General features: G+C 39.9%; 2 protein-coding genes across 17 annotated transcripts in view; both read right to left on the bottom strand.

Annotated features, from left to right (window-relative positions):
• The window catches only part of Nrg1 (neuregulin 1), a 200,576-nt gene that overhangs the window by 93,532 nt on the left and 79,443 nt on the right, over positions 1-27,601 (bottom strand). For 7 of the 16 annotated variants that reach the window (XM_015992780.3, XM_006973939.4, XM_076553545.1 and 4 more), the window contains exon 1: positions 15,900-17,348. The exons of 8 other annotated variants lie outside the window; for them this stretch is intronic. In XM_015992780.3, coding sequence (XP_015848266.1) covers positions 15,900-16,566 — 667 coding nt within the window. In that variant the 5' untranslated portion in view covers positions 16,567-17,348. Of the gene's footprint in view, positions 1-15,899; positions 17,458-27,601 lie in introns of those variants that run through there. One more of the 16 variants, XM_006973938.4, reaches the window with a different exon arrangement.
• On the bottom strand, positions 16,915-17,103 carry LOC143269050 (uncharacterized). Its single transcript, XM_076553547.1, has one exon. The coding sequence runs from the start codon at positions 17,101-17,103 to the stop codon at positions 16,915-16,917; it is 189 nt and encodes a 62-aa protein (XP_076409662.1).

Genomic DNA, 27,601 nt, shown 5'->3' with positions numbered 1-27,601 from the left:
TCTGGAGCAATTGGCATCTTGGAGAATACAATTCAAAGAAAACATAATCTTTTACTCTGAGAAACACACTAAAGCAAAACATCACCAAACAAAACATTAAAAAAGACTTTGTATAATTAAATATGACAATAGGATCTGAGAGTGTATTTAGTTTTTATATAGTGCATGGCAGTTCTAAAGCCCCAGGTGAGATGGCTGTGTATGACATCACTGTGATCCCAAAGACTCCATAATCTGAAAGCTCATCCCAGGATTTCAATCCCAGTGATGCCCCAAGGTCATCATCATCTTAATACTTCATTCATCTACACTCATTTCTCCAGTTTAGACTCACTTGTGGTCTAACCTGGGTTACTACTAAGAGTTCAGTTAGATAAAACAACTCACTGACCATGTCTACACACTCAATCTTATCAGGCAATCCTAGTTGAGACTTTCTCTGGGGATTCAATAGTTAAGAGTATAGGACCTGGACAGTTATCTTTGGCTGAGACCTTTTACATTTTATTTATTACTTATCATTATTATGTATTTGTATATAGACGATGTGTGTGTGTTTGGGGAAGACATGCCACAGCATATGTATGGAGGTCAGCATAACCATGGGGAATCAGTTCTCTCCTGCCACCCTCACCTGGATTCCAGGGATTGAAGTCAGGTTGCCAGGCTCAGAGAGCAAACACTTAATTGCATGAGCCATCCTGCTAGGCCCAAGATCTTGCATTGTAAAGACCCAGCATAGTAGTTCTTGCTTTCTTCCAATCATCATCATCATTCACGAAAAGGACCACAAGATCATTCTTATAAAAATTCCATGACGCAACTTCATTTTGAGATTGATGATTGGTTTGAAATACTATGTGTTTGTGAGCAATCAGACAATTTGAATGCATCTGATAAGGATGGTTATAAAGGATCAAAAGGAGAAGAAAAGAAAAACACTTAAAGCGGCTTTCTAGGAAGTACACACTATATCATCTCAAATCCACAGAGCTATCAGAGCCAAGGTTTCCCCAAATGAATTATTTATATATAATAAGGAAATTGAATTTATTAGTATGCTTCAATGGGAAATATTTTCACCCATTCCATTTCAGAAAAAAAAAACAGTATTATTTTAACTTCACATTTTAAAGGGGAAAAAAACCTTGTGTCACACCTGTGTTCATATCAACATATCAATATTCTTCACAATAATCTAGAAGTAGAAACAACTAAGTGGTTATTGATGGACAAGTGGAGGAGCTGATGTATGCATACAATGGAATGTTATTCAGTCTCCAAAAGGAAGAGGTTTCTCATGAATGCTATACTATGGATGAACCTGGAGGGCACTACACTGCCAAAAAAAAAAAAAAAAAAAAAAAAAGCCAGTCAAGAAAGACATAAGGTATCTAATGTTATTTACAAAACTGAATGTACAAAAATAAAGTAGTGTGGTGGCTGTAAGTAGTGTGGCGGTTGTATGGGACGGAAGGGTTAGGATAAATAGCAAGACGTCCAATAAGAAGAACAGTTTCAGATTTGCACAGATGAGAACATTCTGGAGAGATTGCTTTTACAGCAATGTAGATCTACCTAACACTAGCTTAGCACACTGAGATGGGGAATTTCATGTTATACATACTTTATCTCCACTGAAACAAACTGAGCCGTAGGTGTCCACAGTGTTTGTGCCCCTGTAGTAATTTTAGGTCAGTTCAGAACAAAGAGGTAATAATGACGTGAAAAGGTTGGTTTTTCTCCCCACCCTTTCTTTCAAATCGGAGCGTTGAAAAATATGAAAACGTTGCTTCTGCTTACAAGGTTACAAACTGAAGGGAGGGAGTCAATGGGTCCCAACTGAATTCTCTTATATTTTACTTTTAGATTTTCAGTTGGAAACATTGGCAATCTCCATTTGTTCCCCTGCAAGTGGCCTACAAGGGTGAAGACTGACACCCAGAAAAACAGTCAGGCCACCGGCCTGCCCCATCTGACCCACTGAATCTAAAGACTCTGCAAGGAAGCGACTTCCATAAACCGTTTTAATTATCAGAGGTTATTTTGCTACACTTGAACATTTTTCACTCTAAAAATAACTTACTAATGGTATTAAGTATTACTACTTTAAATACACAGCTAGATGAGAAAATGCTCTCTTTTCTTCTCTTGAACAGTGCCATCTGTAACCATACATGTTTGATAAACTCCAGATACCAATAGCTGATGTTTAAGCAGTACGCGAAGCTACATTATCTCACTTCATTTGCCAGCTTTGTGAAGCAGCTAAAACTATGCACGTGCACACACTGATAGTATCTTTAGCGTTGTAATGGCCCTTTCCTTAGGACAAAGTGCGCATATCACCAAAAGTACATGGATGAACGAGTTACAAATTGAGAATGACATTAATAATTGTCTGCAAAAGCTTCATGTAACAGCTGCAATTCACAAGTCACATTTTGAAATGGATGCAAGGGACGCATAGCTTTGACTATTCTGTGCATAAATGGGTGGGGGAGGAAATTTACTGTGCTCAGTGCACTGGAACATACATCCTATGCTGAGACTATGAACCCTAATAGGCTAAATACAAACCAAATATGTTATTCCATTTGTAATTTTGATCCCCCAATACATATTAGTATATGTTTCTATCTAGTGTCTATTAAAAGGGATCTGCATCCCAAAGTGTTCCGTCCATCAGCAATAATAAATATCATTGAAAAGCAAATTTAAAATGTCTTTATGGTCTATGTCTTAGCAATTTTAATTTCTCTGTCATATCAAGGGATGACTGATGGACATTATCTGAGTGACTGTATCGGGAAAAAGCATTGCATATTTCCTGCAAGTTGGGACAGTTATTTCCTGTCATAAATCCACCAATTCCACACATTGATAAATAAAAAACACTTAGTAGAACCTAATAATACATGTTGAATAAATGCATGATGCTGCCATTCAGGAATTCATTAATTTAACAACCTCTAAGTCACTAATGTGTGCAGAAACATTTCATTCTCACAATAGATTAGCCTAAGGAATTGTGTCTCTGTGACCTGGCTTACACCTCTGCTTTACTTCCTACATCCTCGCTCTATTCAGATTATCACTAAAACCATCCCTGTCATCATTGACACTATGTTACTATCTGTGCCATTCAATTCCTGAAAAGGAAAATAGTCATACATCACGGAGTTATGCAAAGATTAGGTAATACACATCAAGCACAGAACGCATGCCTAGCCAATGTAAGCTGTCAACATGCAATTCCTGCACACCAACCAAACTAGTCCATTCACTAGACACCCAACATACTTGTTTGTTTTGCTCTTGGCCCTTCTTGGCACACTACATACCCATGATCCCTCAGATTCACAAACATGCTTCCAGGGATGACAGAGAAAGTCCCATCATCTGAGGATGCCTGACTTCATTCCTCACAGTCATCGGTCTGCTTACGCTTTAAATGTCTTAAGCATAGTATTTCCATGCTTCCTGCATACCACCTTATATTCTAAGGAACAGCAAGTGTTTTATCTCTGAGCACACTGAACTGTAAGAGGCCAGAAACTGGCTGTCTCTGTTCCTCCGCCATCCTCTGCCCTCAGGTTGACCAATTCCTACTGCTTGCTAGCGATACATGTGGAAGCCCAGTTATTGCACATTTATGCATTTTACTTTTCATGAATGAAGTAAAATAGTCTGACCAGCTTATCTCTATGATCGCTCATATCTTTAAATGTTAATAGTTCTTCTGTGATCTTACTTAATAAAACTCAGAGACTTCAAAATCACAGTTGTCACTGATAGCACCAATCATCCCTCAGTTTACAGAGTCTATCTTGGTAAGGAGATTGCTGTCCTATGAGAGAGAGATTATTATAGAATTTAGAGACGCTTTAACTCTTCTCCCAAAACTAAGAGAAGCTGCTTCTCTTCTTCTGAGTTGGCATACCATTTTATGGCAGCCAGAGGTCACAGCAGTAAATTTGGATGCATCTATGTGACTGTCATTCTGTGTCTATAGATGGCAGCTCTCTGTACTTGACTGCCTCCTCATCTTACTGGCAGGCGGACTAATGACTGTCCCTATCTTTCCTGAGAACAATGCAGAATTGTCGGTAACCCCAATCACACTGGGAAAAGAACAAGCTAAACCAAAGTACTGACATGTCCACATCTTTAGCAGCGTATCTCTGGAAGCCCCGTCCTTTTTGTCCAGCCAGATACAGTAATACCCAAGTTTCAAGTTCAAGTAAGTGAATCTTAAAAATGTATAGTAATAGTAGCTTGTGTTTGCAGAGCGCCATGAGGCATAGGGCATTATGATTCTAACTGTTTAACACTCATTAACTAATTTGAACCTCACAGATTCATGAATAAAGCACAGTTAATAGTGTTTGTACATGAAGAAATGAAGGCTTGCCCATCAGAGACAAGGCTGGGATTCTGACCCAGACATGAGACTTTAGTCCTCATACCACAAGGCAAACTTTGTGGCCTAAAGTTCATTTTGCATTACTATGATAATCTTTGTAAGTTTTGTTGCTTCTGTTTGTTCGCTTTTCTTTTTGAGACAGTCTCCTGTAGCTCAGGATGATCTCAAACTTATTGTAAAGCCTAGGCTGGCTTTGAACTCCTTCCTAATCTTCTTGTCTCAGCCTTCTGAGTGCTGTGTGTGTGTGTGTGTGTGTGTGTGTGTGTGTGTGTGTGTGTGTGTATGATGCGTGTGTGCGTGTGTGTATGCGTGTGTGCGTGTGTGTATGCGTGTGTGTGTGTGTGTGTGTGTGTGTGTGTGTGTGTGTGTGTGTGTGTATGTGTATACCCCAAAGCCTGGCTATGATAACAAGTTTTACAGCATTTATTTGTGTATATATATTTGTGTCTTATGTATGCTATAGTAAGTGTGTAAGTCTTTCTTTTATTACAAAAATTGGTTCTCTCTTTTTGCCATGTGGGTCCTGGGTATTGAACTCAGGTCATTAAGCATGGTTATGAGAATTTTAAGAGAGCATATATGATATTGCAACACAAGCATGCTTTGCAAATTATGTTTAAATGTCCAATTTTGTCTCAATATATTTTGCAAGAGCTAGACACATAAATTTAATATATGTCTTCAGATCATATTTTATTCTTAAAAAAAAAAAAGAAACCATACAAATGGCATGCCTATTCCATAGAGAATACTTTGTTTGGTACTGTCCAGGGCACAGGAGTGAATTAGCTATAACTCTAGGTCTTAGAAATTGTTCAGTACAGTAGGAACGTCACGTCAGCTTCGGGGTTAAGTCCTAACACAGTCCAGGCAACAAGCAAGGGGCACTGGAAGACAAGGGACCACATCTTATTTAGAAGGTAAAACTCAAGGACTGAGAAGAATCTAGAAAGGTAGAGAATACAGGGAATGAAAATTTATGGTAGAGAAATAGGATGAGCAAAGGAATTGAAGGAGGAAATAAAATAACATCCAGGGCTGAGTCCCAGCTGGTGAGAATATGGTCCATATGGGTGGGAGGTGGCAGACAGCTGGAGTTCTCTAGATAGCAAGTCTGGGGTCCTTCTGTGGGAGGATGTCACACACTAGAGAAGAATTTATGAGACAATGTGAGTGTTTTCTAAATATTGACTACTATAGACTCAAGGGATAAAAACTAAATTAAAATAACTTCAACTTTATGAATCACAAAATTTCACAATCGGTTTCAAAACAAGGCCCATAAAGGACAATGAATAATCTAGTAGTGTTTATGTGTTCAAAGGTTATTAAGTGCTGTGATCAATGTCTAATGATTGTCACCCTCCAATGAACATGTGAGAGAGTAACAACAGAGAACGAAGACATCTGGGAACTCAACCCCACCCTACTAAACCAAGGGACCCTGAGAACCAAAGAATTCCTCTCCCTTTCTCTCTCATCAGTGCTCACTGATCCCTGGAGAGCAGAGCCTTTTTAAAGGGAAACTGTATTCTTTTATAAAAGTTAAATCTGCTTGAAAAATGGATGGACAAAACTGTAAGGTTCCATAAATATAAACCCCCACTGATGAGAACTACAAATTAGAACTACAGAAAAATTATTGGATGCGTATCTACTACGTGGCTGAAAGCATGAGATGCACTAATGTATCATCTAATTCTGGAAGACGGCTGGTAAATACTGTGATATTTGTTTCTCTGTACTAAAGGAGTTTGGCAGGTACTGCCTGTAAGCTGCCATCAAACTCTGAATCCCTAATCTTGGTTATACAATAACCCAACACAAATTCAAAATATACAAAGGCCTGAGGCTGCTTAGTAGGAAGACTAGAGTGAGATTACAGTCTATCCTTAAGCCATCACAAAGTTTCAACATTATGAAGGTCTCCTATTTAATGTAATTTAAAAACAGAGTGGTGACAAGTGTCATAGATTACTATCATTGCAACCCCAAATAAGTAAATTTCAAGGTAAAAAATCATTAGTGGTATAGAAAACTTGCCAATCTTGAATAATAGGGGATTTCTAGATGTATTAGGAGCCAAAGTATTACAACAATGATCCTAATCTTTGGTATAAATATTAGACCTAAAGCTCCAGTTAAAACTGTTGATCAGGTTCCTACAGAGCTGAACGTATTGAATAGAAATTGATTTAGATGTCTCTCAGGTATCGGTTAAGTCAAGAGATAAAAGGACTTTATTTCATATTTTTTCACTTTCTCAGCAATGTGTTGACTGACTATTTGACAGTATTTTTTTTCCTTACAAAGACTCAGAGCTGCATGATGGGAAATCTACCATGCCCTCCAGCTGTAAGGATTGTAGCAAGGGGACATCAGAGTGGCAATGTGAATCCTGCCATTCATCACTCTTAGGATTTGCTTTGTAGGCAAAAACTTAGCATCATGTAACAATCAATGGCTACTGATTCCTTTTGCTCCCCAAAGAGCAAGCAATTATGACCCAGGAAGCTCAGCAAGGGACTACAAACAAATGCCAACAGGAGTTCAATTCCACCATCCTCCTATCATTTCATTTATTTATGGAGCTTTGATTGCTCCGACTCCACCATATTTCATCACGTAAACACTTCCTGCTACTTAGCAAAGGAAGAGAGCAGTATCAAAGTCATCAAGCTAATAGTGGTCCAGTCTGTGGTTAAGGGTCTCACGGGCTTTCTCTCCCAACTCAGGCAGTAAGAAAACACGGCTACTCTAAGCCACTGACTCCATAACCCTGATACTCTGGGACGCTGGTCTTAGAACAGAGAGAGGGAAAGAAATGCAGAGGAGAAACACTAAAGGAGATCCCTGGAGATGGAATAATGGTGATATATTCGCTCACAGAGGACAGAAAAAAGCAACTTGGGTGTAAACTATGAAAGAAAGAACAAACAAAGCAGAAGAGAGACAAGCTGGGGAAAATGAACTGATCCCCGCATCTTATACCAATGTCACTGTGGCCTAAGACGTCTACTGTCAATTTTCCGCTTAACTCTCAAGCTTTCTTCTAGCCACTGCAGTCCTTAGAACTGCTCCCCTCTTCTACATACATTTATGTAAATGTCTACATAATGTAATGTTCACTTATGGGGCTGTCAGTTAGAGAAGAGATATTTTCGTACTGAGAACTGACAGCTAGGAGAAGGCCATCCCAAGAAAGGCCATTCAGATACTCGAGCATGTACCACAGAATACTACAGCACATCCTGTGTGTTGCATCATGCTCCTGATGAAATTTTAAAATGCTCTATCCAAGGAGGAAGCAATCCATCCTTTCCCACCAAGTTTCACTTGAGCTATTTGCCTATTTGCATTGCACAGTCAGAAGAATGCCCATACCCAGGTAAAAATCTGGATGGTTGTCAAGTATTTTTACCTTGTAAGTAGTGGCCTCTAGTGCCAATTCAATTTCTGCAGAACATCTATCATACTTGAAGTAATGAGAATGAGAATGATCAAACCATGCAAGCCCTGATACTTTCCTAGTTTTACATTAAGGACCAAATGAAAACACATTTATTATGCTTATTATTATACTGTTTCATATATGACAAGCACTTACAAAATTGCTTCGCTCTGTAAAAAAAAAAAAAAAGTGTACCACAAAAATATTATCTTCCCTGGGACTGAAATCGATAGTCTCCCAGGTAAGATTTCATTTTTAAGTTCATTACAGTGGAAGTGAGTGTGTGTGAATTATTTTTTGCTTGTACGACAGATTTTATCTTACTTTTGCTTTTCAAAATCCTCTACCTATTATACATGGACCTAGGTTTTTTTTTTCTTCCATTCTTCTCCCCAAATCTGTTAATCAGCAATCTCTTTCCATACAGCTTAAGTGATCTATCTAGTTTTATTCACTACTCATAAAATCATTTCCTCTTCTACTTAAGGATATTAGATACATATGAATTATGTATAGCAATCTGCACAAATACATTGTATATACTTAAATATTTTAAATTATAATAATGACTATGTTTGAGTTAGCTCATATGAAACTGTTCTACGTAAACTGTTACTGCCATGGGTTTGTTAAATACTAAATATAGCTCATAAGCCTCAATTTCTGTCTTCTGGGATTAGGAAATCTGAGCTGGGAATAACAAAGAGAAAGCACATGCTCTATTTCAAAGCAAGGACTCTCGATCTTTCCAGCTGAACTTACTTCCTTGTGCTGCTTCTACAGTGTTCCCTACCACTATTTGAAGCCACTCGGACAAACGCAGTTTTAGTTTTCAGTCTGTCTTTCTCTGTACACATGTAGTTCTTATGCAGCTTCTTGCTGTATATTACTAGATAACACTGTCTATTGCAAAGCCCCTTACTCAAGGATTTTTGGGCATTGCCCATAGGGTAATAAGCTTTATGTATGTTCTACCAATGTTTATGGGTGGGAGAAAAAGTCACTTTTTTTACAGTAATGGAGCTCAAGTCATTAGTAAATCTCTATATCACTGTGAGACACAGCAAAGTGATTTACTTGTGAAAAACTCTTCATACTTTTTCCTAGAAATGTTCACACCTGTGACCATATGCCGATATGAGTCTGAAATGCAAAGAAAGACCCCATTTGTTTGGATGTGAAAACCAAGTTGCCAAGGTGATTCTTTTAAGGTTACAGTGATTGTTGGGGGTAGAGCTGACATTTAAAATCAAGTGTCTCCTGTAGGCCTTACGTAATATGCCTCTGCAATGCTCCAGTTGCATATGAGATCTTCATAAGCATCCCCAACTCCTAAATTTATTCTTAAAACTTAAGACAAACCACCACTGTTTCTTTAAAGTATGAAGAGGACAATGTGAAGAAGAGAAGGAGACATAGAAGAAGGGGAAACCTTTAGTATGTTTCAAGCCTGAGGTCAGTCGCTCACCGTATTCCTAAATTCTCTAAAAGCCTCAATACATGGACATCACCATTGCCAGACACGAAGAAGGAAGCACATTCAGAGGAATATTCTTGATTGTCATGAACAAGTGGGATTAAATTTCAAGTCTACCCAGGTGTAAAAATAATGCCTTAAGAGAAGGGAACTGAAGGAGCAGAGTTATGAGGGATATCACAGGTCAAATACCTAATAACTTGTTTGGCTCACAAATCTCCCAGAAATGTTTGCCATTGCTTCAATGCTCTTAATGAGGAATTAGTTTCTTGTTGTGGAAGAATCTTTTTTGTACACTGTGACGATTTGTCACTCGTATTGGTTTAATAGAAAGCTGAACTCCCAATAGCCAGGCAGGATGTTCTGAGCAGAGAGGACGCTGGAAAGAAGGGTGGAGACACAGAGAGTCGCCAGTCAGACAGAGAGGAAGTAGCATGGGGAGTACAGAGTAAAGGTAACCAAGCCACATAAAAGAACTTAAATTAAAAGATACGGGTCAGTTGAAGTTGTAAGAGCTAGTTAGGAACAAGCCTAAGCTATGCCCGAGCTTTCATAATTAGTAAAAAGTCTCAGTGTGGTTATTTGGGAGCTGGCTTGTGGGACAGAAAAAGTCTGACTACAGTTTCTTTCCCCAAAACTGACACATTTTAGTTGGAATGACTTTGGTGGGAAAACAAAACAAAACAACAAGAAGAACCAAAAACAAAAAACAACTTCTTTCATATACTAGTCACTAGTCACTGGAAGATGACGCCCCATCTCCAGAGGGCTGATCAAAATCATGGGTATAAAATTCCCTGTAGTGGGATAATAAAAATTTCTACTAATTGGAATTTGAATAAATGAGGAAAAAAACTTTCTGGATTATAGGAATATTTATTATTATAGGAATATTATTGAATATTTATTATAACTACCTTTTAAAAAACTGAGGGGAAATCAGAGAGCAAGGATAGTATCCCATGAGCCTTAGTCTTCTTCACTGACACTAACTGGGTGTAGAGACCTTGGGTCAGTCACTTCATCAATCCAATCCTGTGTTTCCTCAACTTGAAAACTGATTCAGATCTCCAAAACTATTCAGCATACCCAGTGCCACAAGCACAAGGCACCTACTACATTACTTGGCTATAACCTTCAAGTACAGAGAGAGAGAGAAAGAGAGAAAGAGAGAAAGAGAGAAAGAGAGAGAGAGAGAGAGAGAGAGAGAGAGAGAGAGAGAGAGAGTCAAATGTACCACAATAAAGATTGCAGCAGCTGACTTCATTTAAGTCTAGTTCAATCAATCTTCACACAAATTGTGTATGGATCTAGGCCTTTATGTGGCTTGAGAACTCATAAATGATGATCAGATTCTAGCCTTTCTCTGGGCAGAGAAACTAAAAACCCTTCAGAAAATGTTATTACTGTTGATGTTTTCCACAAGCCAAGATGACAGAGAGGAAACGTTGGAGTGAGGTGGTATGTGTGTATAAAAAAAAAAATACAGCTGTAGCCCAAATTGAGTCCTTCTATTCCACCAGTGCTCAAGCTCCATGAGATCCACCATTTCTACTGCCACTCAGTGAGCTTTTCACTGCCAAACAGGCAGCCTAGACAAGTGCCGTGGTGAGTACACACTATGCATTTAATGTGCCCTTGGTGAAGGGGAGAAAAGAGGAAATCATAAGAGAAAACCGGCAACACTGAACAGAGTGAGAACGCAAACTGGGAAAAGCATGCACAAAACTAGATGTGGTATACTCTGTGCTTTCCTTGAAAGTTCACCAGGCTCAGTAAGCAAGAGTTAGAGCTTTGGTTTTCAGGAGCTTCCAGACAGGCAGAACTTGTTTTTTAATACATTAATTTTGCAATCTGTACAATCTCTCCCTTCCTGCCTTGAAGGGATACTACACTGAAGTATTGTTAAAAGGAAAGGGAATGGAGGAAGAAGTCAGGAGCCTGGCTTGAGACATAATCATTTTCTGGGAATGCATACATGGTGACAGGCACAAGTACACCGCGGAGTCAGTGGAGAAGCTTGCATCTAGCACAGGAAAGGATAAGAAGGAGAGATGAAGAAGGGAAGACACTGAAGTTGATTGTTCTAACAAGAAACACGTGTGTCTTTTACTAGTCGGAGACAATGGTTTTGCATGTGTGCTTGTAATATGTGTAAATGTCATTCAGTATTAAAATGAAATAAAGTGGCATGTGAAAAGACAGGTGGAGATGCTTAAAATTCGGTAACATATTAGTATATAAAGTCAAATGGCATGGACATAACAATAAGACAAATTCAAAACACAATTGAGAAGGCAGGATGGAAAAAAAATTGATCTGTAGGTCACAAAGGAATATAGAGGAAATCTCAGAAGTGGGATGTGCAAGGAAGAGGTGAACCACACAGCCATCTGCTACATCTTAGAAAACAGCACACCCTGGGCATCTCAAGCTGTTTCCAACAGCAAGCAGAACACTGTATGGATGATCCAGCACAGAGGGAAAAGAATACCCTGATAGAAAATTCAATAAAAGCAAAACAGGAAGATGAGAGGAAAATTCAATTTTAGTCATGTGATTCCTACATGCTTGGCAAGTGGTCCCAGTTGAAGTACCTGCTTAATTGTTAGTTGAATGCCACTTAAAACACTAGAGTTAGTATCCAGCTTTAAGTCTCAAGCAGAGGGATGAGATGACAGGAGGAAACAGTGGTGATCGTGGACATGTGTGTGTGTGTGTGTATGTGTGTGTGTGTGTGTGTGTGTGTGTGTGTGTGTGTGTGTGTTCACACCTATGTGTGTACATGTACAAGCTTGCTTAAAATCAGGAGTCCAGAACACTATATTTTCTGTTGTTTTAGAGGTCATTGAATACTTCAGGTTAGTGAATTGGAGTAAAAGGATTACAGTCATCATTTCAATCATTTGCCTCAAACTGTAGGCCTTTGTCAGCCGCTTGCAGTTCTTATTGTCTTCCATTTTAAACACGTGAGGGTAAGGGGGCGAGAAGTTACTAGAAGTTTGCTGTTCCAAAATAACCTTCCTCTCATGCAGAGCAGGAAGAAGATTCCACTTGAATTAAAAATGAAAGGTGCTTTGAAATCAAGGAAAGAGATGATTTTCGATAGTCAACTCATGTTAATCTTTTGCAGATGGTGGGGTTCAAACTGTCACTGTGGCAACAATAGCTTTTCATGCAACCCAATGAAGACTTACAACAAAGCAAAATAAATTTGGCCTAAGACAAAAATACCAATATATCCTTGTCTCCAAGAGTCTGTTTTCAAGTACGGTCCAACATCCGAAAAGTAATTTCTTTCAAAATGGTACAACAGTTTCCTCGGTAAAATATAATTAATCAGCTCTTTTTCTGGTAATAGGCACTTAGGACTTCCCCAAAGCCCATACTTTTCATATAAACGGAGGACAGAAAAAGTTATAAAGCTTAGGTAAAGAAAAAAATTAATAGTTCATACTGGGAATATAATAGGACATATATCTAGCACATGAGGCCTTGGGTTTATACTATAGCAACACAGAGACATAGCAGTTTCAAGTATTATGTGACTTTATAAAAAACACAAGCTTAATATTAAAACATAACCATTTCAATGATAGAAAAACATCAGAATAAAAAATACAAATAAGGATGTCTTCTTTCCAGTTTTGCATCCTTTTTTTAAAAAAATCTGGATGTGTACTTACAATAGTGAAAACATGAAAAGTAATATCACCTTATTAAAAATGCTCACTTTTGGAAACCTAATATAAATATTATACCTGCAGGCAATTAAAAATGGATGCTATGTTTCGTCTTTTGTTCTACCAAAGATAGAGAACGTCACCATTTGACCAGAATCCTTGAGGAAGGGAATGATTCTAGTATATATAAAATAGAAACTTAAGGCCGTCAGTTGGGCTTGGGAACAAGAGCAGACGCAAAGGCTATGTCTGTCACTCTTGCACTCTCTCGGGCTCCAGGATAAAGAAGAATCAATTAGCCCTTCGCAGACGATGACCTTGAAGGCTATAGCTCTGTGCTTGAGATGCTGAATATGCTGAGGCAGGAGGAAATCGGGACAGGGAGGCTGCAGTCCCGAAGCGGTGGCAAGGCATGTTTCAGGGATAATAATGTCACTTGAAAGCCGAAGCCACGGGAGCAAAGCCCATGCCAGACCCTGCATGATGAAAGAAAGCCCAGTTCTTTCTACAGCTAAACTGAACTTTCTTAACTGACACCGATGAGCAAGCTTACAAGATGACAACAGCATTCTAAGAAATCCCCTCTCCCTTTATTTAACAACTACAATCTTTCTTTAAAAAACAGAAAAGCAACCCATTACAAGTCTGCAAACAAATGTGCCTGGACCCACTGCACCTTAGCTCACAGATGTTAAATCTTGCTTTTTTAGCTACCTTGTCCAAAAAGTTATGTTTGTCACATAGACAACCCCGTAGGTCTAGAGCTTTAATGAACTGTCCGCCCCCCAACTTTTCAAACAAAAACTGCTTCCCAGACGTTACGTCCGACACATTTGAGAAAGCTGCAGCTGCGCTCAGGCCAGAGCTAGCCTCCGTGAGGCTTTTAGGCAGCAGTAAATCTTCCCTACTTATTGCTAATGCCATAAAATCAATGCCCTGACTAGGGAAGAGAGAGAGAGAGAGAGAGAGAGAGAGAGAGAGAGAGAGAGAGAGAGAGAGAGAGAGAGAGAGAGAGAGAGAAATATTGCCTATGAAAACACTTAGTAAAATTTCCCTTCAAAACCAATTTCTCAAAAGTTCTAAAGGGGTCCTAGCCAGGGATGTGTGCTGTTTCTTTGGCCTTCAGATGACAAAATTACAGTGTGGCTGAAGAGTTTTCCAAAGAGCTACCTTAATTTTTCTGGCCAAGTCAACCTATGCCAGCACATTTTAACTGAAGCTTTCAGTTGAAGACAATAAAGACAAAGAAGTAACCTTGTCTGCATGGCGAATTCTGCCTCTCTCGGCAGGATCTGCACATGCTTTTTATAGCCCGTCATTTCATCTGGGTATTATTTCCCGGTCACTTTGCCAGGTGGGAAGAGGCAGCACAGGCAGAGATGTCTGTCAGATCTTTAACAATACTTTAGGGATTTGATAAAGATGCAAAGTGCTGTCTGCTTATGGGAGGATCTCCTAATTACACCTGAAAAAAAGCAGGCATCCTTGGGAAACCTTTGCACTCAAGCTGGAACACGTCGAAAGATCTTGAATCACAAGCATCTATCAAGTTTTTTTTTTTTTTCTGAGTTTCTCTAGCACACGGCACAACTTCATTCTTCACACGAATGTCTGGAAGAGGTCTTATTCTTCCTTAGAGTCCAGAGGGAAACCTGAAGGGGTGCTCATCACAGGTTCTGTGCTTTCAGCTTCTCTTAACACTAAAATATTGTACATGCATTCATGAGAATCAAATTCCCTTGCCTCTTCCTTTTCTTCTACTAAGTAACTCTTCAGCTATAACTAAAGAGTGGTAGAAAATGGAAACAGAAGACACTGAAAACATTTCTTTCAATGTTGTAACCAAAAAAGCTCCCTGCTGACATTTGCAACAATCTGACCAGTCATGGCTTCATAGCTCTCAACTTTCCATCATAAAGCTAAGGCAATGACCTCTTGTACACACCAGTGTTTCATTCTGTACTGTTGTAATAGCATGGAGTCTCTTCTGTCACAGGTTATTAAACCAGGCTGTGGCAGCACTATGGGTTAAATGACACATCTTAATAATAATAATAATAATAATAATAATAATAATAATAATAAAGTACCTTTGTTAATGGTCCCTGTAGTTTTTAATGACTGGCAAGGAATCTATTTAAATATTTGATTACAGAAGACAAATACTAATTTAGGAAAATCCCTTTGTGGGGAATTGCAGTCTGTCCTGAGCAAAAGGAAACTGGCTCTGCTAAGTGCTCAGTAACCAAAAGTATGACTGGTGCCGTAGAGCAAGGGTCTGAGGACAGAGGAGGGAGCACAGTGTCCTAAGACTTGCTGCAGCATCAGGACCAAACAATGAAAATTGAGAAGTACAGAGCTGTGATGAAGAGGCAGGAGGAAGACCTGGAGAGAGATGCCAGGCACCTTGAAGCTAAAAGGAGACAGAATGGAAGAAACTCGGGGGGGGGGGGGGGGGGGGATATCAAACAATAGCTACTGGCATACAGAAGTTACATGCCTATTAGAATATGAAGGACACTCAGACATTGACTTGTAAAATTATTGCAAATAAATTGAATTTAGCATAAATCCAAAGCATGAATGAAGATGCTTGTGGTTTTTGATTGACAGCCTCAGACTTAATCTGGCTACACTGAGCTGCTGTTAAAAAAAAAAAAAAAACTGATTCATCCTAGGGGTCTATATGGTTGTTCCCCCACACCCCCATCACATGATTCATCAAACGAAACCTCCCAGTCAAAAATGCAAGGGCAAAGGAGATAGTTGACCCTCTAGAGAACACCTTCCAAAGCTCCCGCCCACCCTGTTATCCACCACCACCATCACCATCATCACCATCATCTCTCTCTCTCTACTTACAAAGTTTAGGAGCAGTTTGGAGATTAGTTTCTGTTGTTTGTGGCTGAGTTGCTGACTTGGGTGTTCTCACCTCGGGGGTCCGAGCTGGAGAAGGGAAAGGTGGTGCGGTAGACAGTAAGGGAGGAAACGCAGACAGGCGATTCTTCCGGGTTGGTCCTGCTGAAGGTTCAGAGGCCACAGCGACATTGTCAACTTGCACTGTAACATGAACCCCGGGTTCAGACAGAGCCCTAGAGACAGGTGAAGTGTATGCCTCCGAGGACACCAAAACAGCTGTGGCAGCACTTGGATCCAAGGAAATAACAGGGTCCTGGCCTAACCCCCCAGGGTCAAGGTGAGTAGGAGAGTCGTATTCAAATATCTTGTCCACAAATACCCACTTTAGGCCAGCAATGCAGAGGCAGAGGCTGATTAGGCAAGCCAGAATGGGGATGATGCAGATCTTCTCTGAGTTGAGGCACCCTCTCAGGCGCTCAGCTTCCAGGCACACACAGCAGGGCACGGCCAGGCCCAGGAGTCCAGGGCTTCTCCCGTCTTCAGTGTGGGTGTCTGGCATGTGCTCCTCGGCCGGAAGCCCATCGAGAGATAGGTCTGCACTCAGCTGAGTGGAGGGGCTGGAGGACCTCCCGCCAGCTACCTCAGACATGTCTGGGGAATAAATCTCCATCGGCTCACCTCCAGAAGGCCTGGCCTGTCTCACAGTGCATTACCATGCAGAGCCCCCCCCAACCAAATGATACAGCATCTTGGAGGGGGAAATCGATAAGGCATCCAAGTCCAAGGCCATTATCAAAAGCAAGAGAGCTCAGGAGGAGGCAAGGGAAAGGAAAAAGAAAAAAGAAAAAGAAAAAGAAGAAAAAGGGCTTCTAGCAACTACGAAATAGAAGTGTACCGAAATATCTTGAGCTCTTGTTTCTGGGACACTTTTCCAGTTCTTTCAAATGCTTCTCCAAACCATCCCGGTTGGTCAAGAAGGCAGGGGACTAAAATAGGAAGCGAGCGGATGCCTGGCTCGTTAAGTAAACCAGTATCCCAAACTGAAAGGCATGTTTCTCACCTCAAGCGTCTGAAGCTGGTGCCCGCTTAGAGGAAGAAAACAACGGTCATGCAGGAGAAGTAAAAGCAAAAGCAAGACCAGAGGCGGCGGCGGCGGCGGCAGCAGCGGCGGCGGCAGGAGAGGCAGCAGCGACAGTAGCAACAGCATCCTGCCGTGTTAACGCAGCAGTGGCTGAAAGAGGCTGAATCATTACAGAGCAGCAGGTGCCTGCCCTCTGAGCATCACTGCAAACAGTACCATTGCCCAGGGATGCGAGGGCAGCGGGAGCCAGGAGGGGCGGTAACTCCCATCCCCGCCCTGCCTCCACCCCCACCCCCAACCACTCCTCTTTGTCCTTCTTGCGCTCAGTCACTTTCTTCCTCTGCAGTCTTCCTTCTTCATGGCTTCTTTCTCTTCTTCTCTCCTCATCCTAAATAGATATTCTCACACTCTTTCTCCTCTCTCTCTCTCATCTCCTCCTCCTCGTTCTCTCTCTCTCTCTCTCTCTCTCTCTCTCTCTCTCTCTCTCTCTCTCTCTCTCTCTCTCTGTCCCCACTCTACTGCTGGCGGGTCTGTAATGAGTACAGTACACTCAGCAACGCAGGACTGCCAGTGACTTCCTATTTTATCCAATTAGAAGGAATAAAGGCCATCAGAGCAAAGAGAAACTGCCGGGCAGCAGTTTAAACGGGGTCTCCCTGGCCCCCACCTCTTTTTCTCTTCCTCTACTAAAGCTGGCCCCAGTTTCCCACCCCTATACTCCACCTTGCTTGCTCTCAGTCTTGCTGGCTCTCTTTCCTTCACCTACTGTGGGGTCAGAAAAAGCCAGAGATCGATGCTAGCAATCCAACAATGCTGGGATGGACAGGGGTGGGGGTGGGGGTTGAGGGTGGAGGTGGGACCTTCTGGGTTAGACCTGAGGCTTGGCAAAGTCGGCTACCCGACTCCTCCCCAGAGAGGTAAGCTTTTCAACAGCAATTTCTTCCTGCCTGCTGCTGAGGGATAGCATTCCTTCCCTAGCTAGCCCTCTAATAAGTTTTGTTCACTAACAGGACTCTTATTACCTGATTTTCAACCAGCAGTTGGAACACTGTTTTCTAACCATGGACAGCTCTGCCTTCGCCCCTCTTCTGTGAGGTTTAAGACTTTGCCATGCCCAGTGCAAAATGCTGAGTGCATGCTGGGGCAGGGTGGGGTGTGGGGGTGTGGGGGAAGGGAAAAAGCCCGGTTCTCTCTGTTCTTTACATTTGCAATTCCCTTATCCCACCCAGAGCAGGTCAGAATAATGTCCATGTAAGATGTAAGAAGAGCAAGGGCTACCGCTTCGTTTTCAAATTATCCTTTCGTGTTGTCTCCACACTGCAGAGGAGGCTTGAATTCCCTGGACACTGTAATATACACCACATGTCCTCGGCTATCATTGCACTGCGAGTACTGAGAATTTTCTATAAGAGCATGCCTTGTGGATTAGGTTTCAGTAGCTTTAATTTACAAATAACTTCCATGCTGAGTTTTTGGTTTTGTTCTGGCCCGGTCCTTGAAAGACTGGAAGAAATGGCAGAAAAGCCCTGTCCATAAGAGAGAACATGGGCTCCAGGGAACATTTCTTGGGATGTCAGTGCATGTTCTGCGCATCTGATCCTTTACGGCACACTTCACTGAGCCTGGACATCTGAATGGTTTCCAAGGAACCATTCTATTTACCTATGTCAACAGGAGTCTTAAAACCCCCCTCTAAATCTATACTACATAACCATCACACATAGTCCCAGGGCAGTGAAAGGTAATGCTCAAGTCTTAAGAAAATCTGCACTAAAAACACTTTATTTTGTATGGCACAAGTCTACTGCTTTGAAATACATTTGAGCCTTTTCAAATGCCAGGAGGTAAGAATATTATCATTTCCTTCCAGATGAAATTACTCAATAATTATGAATGATTCAAAGGATATTATTATCTTAAACTGTGTTTTCAGCCCTATCACTAACAACAACAACAAAAAGCCTGACCTAATTTGCATAATTTTAACCAAGATTATGACAAGCTCACAGACAAAATGAGTCATGGTGAGTTCACCTCTACACGACCAGTGACCAATATCTTGAAATTGTCCACATGGTTGTTTTCTGGCTTCATCTACTTGGTTTTAAAGAAATGAGAGTTTTCTTAAAGATTCTAAGGATGGACATGAAATTTTATAGTGTAAGAAATCCCTACTAAATAAAGCACTTACAACTTAAGATTCTAATTACCAATATTCATGTAAGTATTCGAATACAAATAGTGAGCTGATATACTCAATTATTATAATTCCTTCCAGGATTGCCCTGTCTAGTGAGACTTGATGTTTTCAAACCTTACATTCAAGTACTTATCTGAACTGAACTGGAGCTTATCCACAGCCAAGGTCATTTAAATTTCAAAGACTGGAAGGCATCAGGTAACTTCAAGTCTGACAGGTGTTGAGGGGACACACCAAAGACATAACCCACAGCTCCTTCATCGCTGGCATCCATGGCAATTACCATAGTCACAGAAAAGGTTGCTGGCTCAGTCTCGGGTTGTCATATGAAGCTTAATCACAGCAAAGGTGGCTGGCTGATATCCGGTTGTCCTATTAAAAACTCTTGTCACTTACAAAGAAAGGGATCGTGTTACCCGCAGGCTAGGACAAAACACCAGAGATACTCATCAGACTGTCCCAGGGACTACCCTTTGGGTCAGGCTGCACAACTCAGACTTTAGGGTACATGTTCCCTCCGTGAATGTACATTATGTGAACTTTGTGGCTCATTGCTCCTAAGATTAGCTTGCAGAAGTCCAGCTTCCTGTAAAACTCTTTTGTTTTGTTTTTGTTTTTCTATTAAATTAGAAAGTGAATGGAATTGGGAAAGGGAGAATAGAAATGAAGAATAAAAGGAATTCTCCATTACTTCTCCCCTGGGGACCAGGAGTTGCTTTATCCTTCCATCAAATCCTCTGCAGCAATAAGTGTGAGGAAGCCAGTGAATACAGGGCTAGGATCAGAGCTTTCTTAGTATGCAACATAGGTGTTTATAGGAAGAGCTTTAAGGGCACACCATCATTAACCCTGTAAATGCCACCTTAATGAAACCCAGGAACACCCATTATCATGTGCTCTTAGAAACATGAAATGAGACAAAAATCTTACTGCTTTTTAAAAATTCTGTAATTACCCCCTCCTTCATAACAATAAAAACTATGTTTATTGAGCTCCACCTATGTGCCAGGAACTCTCAAGATCATAATATACATTATGTCTGAGGTTCTCTCATCCTTTAAAGTCCATTTACCTTGAAAATAAAGAGACAGGTAACTCAGGTAATGTAGCCAGCCACTAACTATTAAATGATAGGGCTGAGATTTTGAGACAGCCAGACCCATGCTATTTCTAATGAAAAAAGCTCCTTTAAAAATATATATATTATTTATTTTTTGTATATCAGTTCAATGGGAGAATAAGGGAACTAGACTATACAATCAATAAATAAAATACACTTTAATGTAAGAAAACTTAAACGTACCCAGTTTCTAAAATAAAAACCTTCTTAAGTCTTGCTGAGTGACTTTCAAAAACTGGTGATAAGGATTAGACATAGCAATTCAAAGATTATCTATTTATAGTTCAAATTAGTTCTTCTTCTAGGGCCTCAGTTCCAGGACTCTTCTGGGGAAGATATTTCAATTATGTACTGCTGTGAAACCAACTGTCTTGAAATAGCTTTACAACCACCACCATGAGGTTGCAGGTTGACTGGGTTCGGCTGGGTGGTTCTTCTGCTCTGTTTGATACCAACTGGAGCTGCAGTCAGCTCAAGGCACAATGAGGCTGAAGCAGGCAAGGTGGCTCACACATGAAGCCAGACATCAGCTGGGAGCACCACAGGGTGTCAAAGCACAAACCAGCACGGGGCTTCTCCACATGGCTTGAGTTTCTCATGGCAAGTGAGCTGTTGATGAGAGCTGTCTATCCCCAGAGACAGGAAGCTCAAGCTACTACTCTTGTTATGGGAGTTGCACAAGCTATTATCATTATTCTTAGTTGTTAAGTAGTCATGGTGCCAGCCCAGACTCAGAGCGGTAGTAATAAATCTTAATGGAGAGGGATAAAATATCTGCTGCTATAACTCACCAACCACTTCAAGGCAGGAAGGCAGTACTAGAAGCTAAACCAGGGTAAAGAGGAGCCGTGGAATGCAGAATGGATTTGGCAGAACCAAGTCAAACATGTATGCACTTTGGATCCAGTTTTCAGATATTCTAGTTTCCTTCTAAGCCAGCATCAATGAAGAAAATATCCCACTACATTATCAATGAAAATGTTAGGGCTGAAGCTCAGTGGGAACATGCTTGCCTACCCTGCATGTGTCCCCAGTACCCCCCAGTTCAACTGTCACAATTAAAATCAAACAACATTAAATGCCATTGTGAATTCACTATAAGTTAGACTATTTGATTCTGCATTAATTTCATTTATTTTATTATCTTAAGTAGACTAGCTTCAACAGATGAAAGAGGTTGACAAATGTCATTTTGCTTTTGACCATATAACCCAAACTTGTTTTCTTTATTTGTCCATTTGAAAAACTTTACCCATTCTTCTAAATTTCACAGTTCAAAAGAGAGAGAGAGAAAATTTACTTCATGCTATATAATATAGAATGGTGACAACAGAAATATCATTTTGAGATAATTATATATGTCAGTGGTAAATCATATATTTGTTAATAAAATGTGAAACCACTCACTTGTGTTAAAAGGAAGTTCATGGGCCCAAATGAAGCTTTATACATTGGCTGTTTTATCAGAACACAAACGTCCAAAAGTCTCTGTCAAACTAAAACATCCCTCAGTCTACATGGAGCTTCTCATACTTCCCCAAATTATGGGATTTTATTACTTATTTATTTTTCCTTTTGTGACATTCTCTTTGAGTAGCCTGGGTTCACCTATAATTTATCATATATACCAGTATGGCTCCAAATCTGCAGAAGGCCTCCTGCTCTAGCTTCTCAAGATCAGGGATTGTAGGCATGGACCATCATACTTCACATGGCTTCAAATCAGATTTTTTGACATTATCATTTCTTGGACACTTTTCAGTCACATGTTATTATTCAATTGTAGCATACACACTGAGAAAAATAATATAATTTCCTCTCAGGTAAAAATGGCCAATAACTGCTTAAAAGTAGAGTTGTTGGCAGGCAGCGGTGGCATATGCCTTTAATCTCAGCACTTGGGAGGCAGAGTCAGGTGGATCTCTGTGAGTTCGAGACCAGCCTGGTCTACACAGCAAGTTCCAGGGCTACACAGGAACCCTGTCTTGAAAAACCAATAAATAATAAATAAATAAACAAATAAATAAATAAAAAGTTAGAGCTGTGATCCACTCAACTTCTATACTTGGTTTCATTTTCATTTCTATTTAAGATTGGACTCCATAGACTTCACTTCCTCAAATAAACTGGCAGGCATTTAATATCTCTCTGTCTAGACTGCCCTGTGCATTCTCTTCCATTTTTCTGGTCTTTAATGTCCAGATCACATACTTCCTCATAAATTTTTCTAATTCCCAAAATATGTCTTAAGTGAACTGAGCCTATCCTAGCGGTTACCAGCCATCATTGATCCTACCAAAGCTAACAGAAGAGTTGGACAAATGCATATTTAGTTCTTTGTCCAGGAAATCTCTCTGCCCAATGAAAAGTTCCCGGATGAAGCAAGTCAAACCGGCATACTGTTTCGTGATCACTCACAGGACAGATGAGGACCATTAGAAAGCCATTTCTGCTCTGGTGCAGGGATGCTACACCCCCTTGGAGGAGAAATCAAGACACTATGCTTTCCTCTTTGTTACCCACTGGAATGGTCTTAGAGAAGAAAATTTTACTTAATTCTTTAAACTATTTTTGTGAGGTGCCACATATTCATATTGATTGCCTGGACTTCTCTGTGCTCAATTTGGAACATGATGATCAATTTTACTCTGGTCCATTTGTCCTTCATATGCAATTCAAGTAGATAGCCTGGAATGTGAAGTCATTTGGAGAGTTCTTTTGGTTATATATGATAGTTATAATAAGCTTTTGCCTTTACTTTTATAGAGTGTTGATGTTGCATTCCCCATAAGTGAAGTGCATAGTTAAATACAAATCCACTTCCAGAGGTTGGAAAATTTTCAAATTTGCTATTTTAAATGGTAATTGTACATATTTATGTAGTACAGTGAGATAATTCAAACTATATTCATCATTGAAAATGAATAATTATCATTTTATCTATACATAATTTCTTTAATGTGTATCTTATTTTGATTTTATGTCATTTTCTTTTGACATTACAATGAACATGTTTTGGATCTCAGTGGAATTAATGACTACAAAATATGAGTCCAACTGAGTCCATCCTCTCTTAAATGGTTAAATTGATCCAACGTGGCTTTGCACTCAGTGAAAAACTCATCACAGTTTCAACTTCTCTAGTATTTAATTTTAAAGGGCCATCACATTATTTGTGCCTAGCATTGCTGGTGAGCTAAAGTAATACAATTTTAAGATATAGATTGCCTTTCCTCTATAAAGGATCAGTATATAATGCAGAAGCTAAGGATTCAGCTTCAAGGTAGAGTGTTTGCCTAGCATGTATAAGTCCATAGTTCAATCCCAAGTGCAGAAAGAAAGAAAGAAAGAAAGAAAGAAGAAGGGTACCATGGGGAGAGTGGGTTTGCAGCATTAAATATCTTACAATTTATACTTCATGCTTAGGACTTCAAAAATACAATGAATGAGCTAAGGAACCGATAGATCATTGAGACAATCAGTTTAAAACAATTTTTATGAGGAAAGGTTTATTCTATACCATTTTATATTACTGAAATATTATGTCTCACTGTTTAATTCCATACCATTTCCATATTTAGGGCATTCTAGAAATACGAGCATAGGAAAATCTTGCCTGACTTTGTTGTAATTCCTGTAGTTTGGTTTTTAATCAAATGTACTCACCTCCAGAATGTAAGTTATACAACAAGTATCCCTGTGTGTTTCCACTATTTTCCTAGCACCTAGAACAGGCATGGTGCATGGAAGCATGTAAGAGGTATTTGTTCAATACATGGATAGACAAGGAACAGTATCTCAAGGAGGGATATATAAACTGTGGGGGAAAAACATGTTCCAAGAGACAGGTACTCCCTATAGAGATTTACCTGAGTGAGTAAAATCAAATACTGTTAAAGGTGTAGGAGAAGGGAGCCTGTTTATGATGGAAAGAAGGAAAATCTAAAGGAAGTCTCTCTATCCCCTGAGGCTTTGTGGCTGGTCATATATATATACATTGGCTTAGTCACTGTAAGCGCAAATCTCTCACTTTTGGTTTTGTTGCTAATTTCTCTCAAGTTGCAGGCATGAGGAGGCTTAGCTAATAGAGATTTTCTGTCTGGTCTTTCCTCTTGAGTCTTAGGGCAAATTTAACAAAACATTAGGAGGAAGCTTGGCTTTTAAATATATAAATATATATATATATATATATATATATATATATATATATATACACACACACACACACACATATATTTAAAGGGGTGTGTGTGTGCGCGCGCGCGCGCGCGCGTGCGTGTGCAATTCTACTCAACAATATAAATACAGAATATGTATTAGTGTAGTTGAAATTTTGGTTAAAAATAAGAAGAAAATACCTCTGGTAACTAATGTCATCTTAATTCAAGTTTGGAAAATTCTCAAACCTGGAAGTAATTGAATTTGACTTATACACAGACACTAATAATTTGTCTAAAGTTCGGCTGATGATACAGGGGGCTGGAGAGATGGCTCAGAAGTTAAGAGCACGTACTGCTCTTAACTCAAATTCCAAGTTCAATTCCCAACACAACTGCCTGTAACTCCAACTCCAGGGGGCTCTCACACATACAACACACATGCATACTTGAACACACAAAAAAAAAAACCTTGGACTGCATAATGATTTGAGGCTGCTCTTGGCCATATAGCAAAACCCTGCCTCAAAACAACAAAGACAAGCCAGCCAGGTGTGGTGGTGCACACCTTTAATCCCAACACTTGAGAGGCAGAGACAGGCAGATCTCAGTGAGTTTAAGGCCAGCTTGGCCTGCATAGTGACTTCTAGAACAGTCAGGGTTACACAGAGAAACCTGTCCCCCCAAAAAATAATCAAAAATAAAAATGACACAAAGTTCTGCTGATATTTGGATCACTCTGTGAAATGACTGCTAAACCAACCCAGAATCTCAACTACCCTGTAGCACAGCATCTCATTTACAGTCGAGGCTATGGAAATGTATGCTCATTTGATCTTTGCTTAAAACAGAAGCAGTGGGAGGGAGTCATGAGTTACTCAAAACCAGCTACCCAGACAACCATGCAACTTCACAAAAACCTGTGCATGTAAGAAATGCGTGCTGTGTCTGGAATAGAGGAAGCATGGGGAGGAAATTAGTGTTTTACTTTTAAATAATCATCTGTATTTCTAAAGATGAAAGACACAAGACAAAGGGGAAAAAAACCCTCTTTTATAGCTTATAGTTCAATTAAAGTCGCCATACGTCCCCTCTCTTTTGCTGATTCAAACAAAAATGTAAAGCTGCACCAATGGGGAGGGGAACTAAAAGACACATGGAGTTTCCAGAACCGATTTTGCATTCTGAGTGAATCACCCAACTGGCAGAGTTGCTCTTCTAAGGTCACAGCATTGTGATGGGCATAGAAGCTAAAATATCCATTTTAAAGGACATGCCAGCTTCACCCTTTATTGCTGCTCCTCGGTCCAAGGAGGTAGAAATTTTCCCTTTGTTCTTCCAATTTTTATTATTTTAGGAAGTAGGAATTTGAAAGTCATGAGATAAAATGCCTTCTGATTTGACCTCAAGGTCTTCTCTTAAACGTAATATAAGATTGCTAGAATCAGGCCTGCTTGAGAATGATTTCTTTTTTGTTTCAGAAGTTATTGGGAATGGAAAGACGGAGATTTATTACAAAGTGGCCCTGTAATCTCAATCCTAATTAGATTGAAATGTTTCACTGAGGGAAGTTGGAGCTTGCTCATCAATTTTATTTTATTTTATTTTGTGCAAGAAAAGTAAGTTCTCAGGCATCTAAATTGCCTGCCTACTGTCTCATGAAGCTCAATCTCAGAGTCAGCTTTAGCCTTCCGAGCCTACCACACTAGCACAATTCAATGCCAGTTTTTAAAAAGAAAATCTGCTTGACCCTTCACAAAAATTGCTTCTGTATCAGAGATTGCTATGGAAAGCCCACATGACACCATGTGGGAACAACTTCCTTTTTCAGAAACTCAGAGATTGGGAATTCTATTTGGACCCTGGCTTTCAACAGTATTTATAAACTATGGAGTTACAGAAGGTATGAGCTGTAGAACCCAAGAACTCTCCCTGAGGACAGGCTGGAGATTAGAAATCACTAGTGGATAGGAACATTATAACTCACTGTCCTTATGAGAGGGAAAGTACTCCAAAGGAATGTGACTTTGGGAAAGAAGATTGTCACCTCAGAACAGTCACCACACAGTAGGTCAAAACCACACTAGGTCTACCTAGAATTATCTATATCTGAGAAATAGACTGGGCCGCATCTTTAACTTGGAGAATGGACAGACTACAGAGGGAAGGGTTCAGAAGGGCAAGAAAAAGACACATCTGATGACCGACTTACTCTGAAATATGATGGAATGAAAACCCCAGATATGGCAGTGTACTTAAGAAAAATATATTCTCTTTTCTTATGTAACCCACAGCTTATATATTTATATATTCTTCCTAAGAATGTGAGGTGAAATACTTACCATGCACACTGGGGTATTTGGGATAAAAAAAATGTCCTATATATATGATTTGCAAAATATAAAAATGTTGGATAGATACATTTCATAGAGAAAATATAGAAAATGTTAGTGATAAAATCCAAATAATTGGATTAATGCCTAATTCATTCAAATTGCAGTAATGAAATGCTAGGGCCCTTAAAAACATTATTCTCATGGTAGTTTTTGTCCACACTATATAACAGAAAATCCAACAGTTTGATCACTAAAACTCACAGACTTATGTCAAGAAACAAAATATTCTACCAACTCCACATTGAGCAAGTTACAACAAGGCACTTTCCTTCCCCCCATTACACCTCCGCCACCATCCCCTTCCCTAATTCTAAAATTATATATAAAAACCCAAAAGATTCACATTACTTGGACCATTTTTTAATGGCAAAGAAGTATATGACAAACCACTCATTGCCATATTATTAGGAGCTTCTTCTGGAACTTCACCCCCAGTACCACATATTTATTGAGAAGGGACTTTCCAAAACACAACATTTCAATTACCGGGGAACTCAAATACTGATGAACAAGGTGAGCAGGGAAAACATTAAGTTCACACTAGGAGAAAACCAGACGGAATGGATGGCAAGCTCCTGTGAAGTATGTGGAATTATTCCGATCAATCCTTCTCAAACATGCCTTTCCTAGCAGCCAGCTGGTCATCAAACACTACAGGCCACAGGTCCCTCTATCCAGCTGTGATTGTTACCCAGTTGTGCTCTCAGATATTGCATAAATTATTAAAAATGTGTGATGTTGTACAGGCCTC

The sequence above is a fragment of the Peromyscus maniculatus genome, chromosome 17 (genome assembly GCF_049852395.1).
Source record: "Peromyscus maniculatus bairdii isolate BWxNUB_F1_BW_parent chromosome 17, HU_Pman_BW_mat_3.1, whole genome shotgun sequence".
NCBI lineage: Eukaryota > Metazoa > Chordata > Mammalia > Rodentia > Cricetidae > Peromyscus > Peromyscus maniculatus.
This window is presented reverse-complemented; position numbering and strand designations above follow the sequence as displayed.

Bases quoted from the DNA above. Each gene is read 5' to 3' on its own strand.
- LOC143269050 (XM_076553547.1), bottom strand. From the start codon at position 17,103: ATGCTGTTGCTACTGTCGCTGCTGCCTCTCCTGCCGCCGCCGCTGCTG.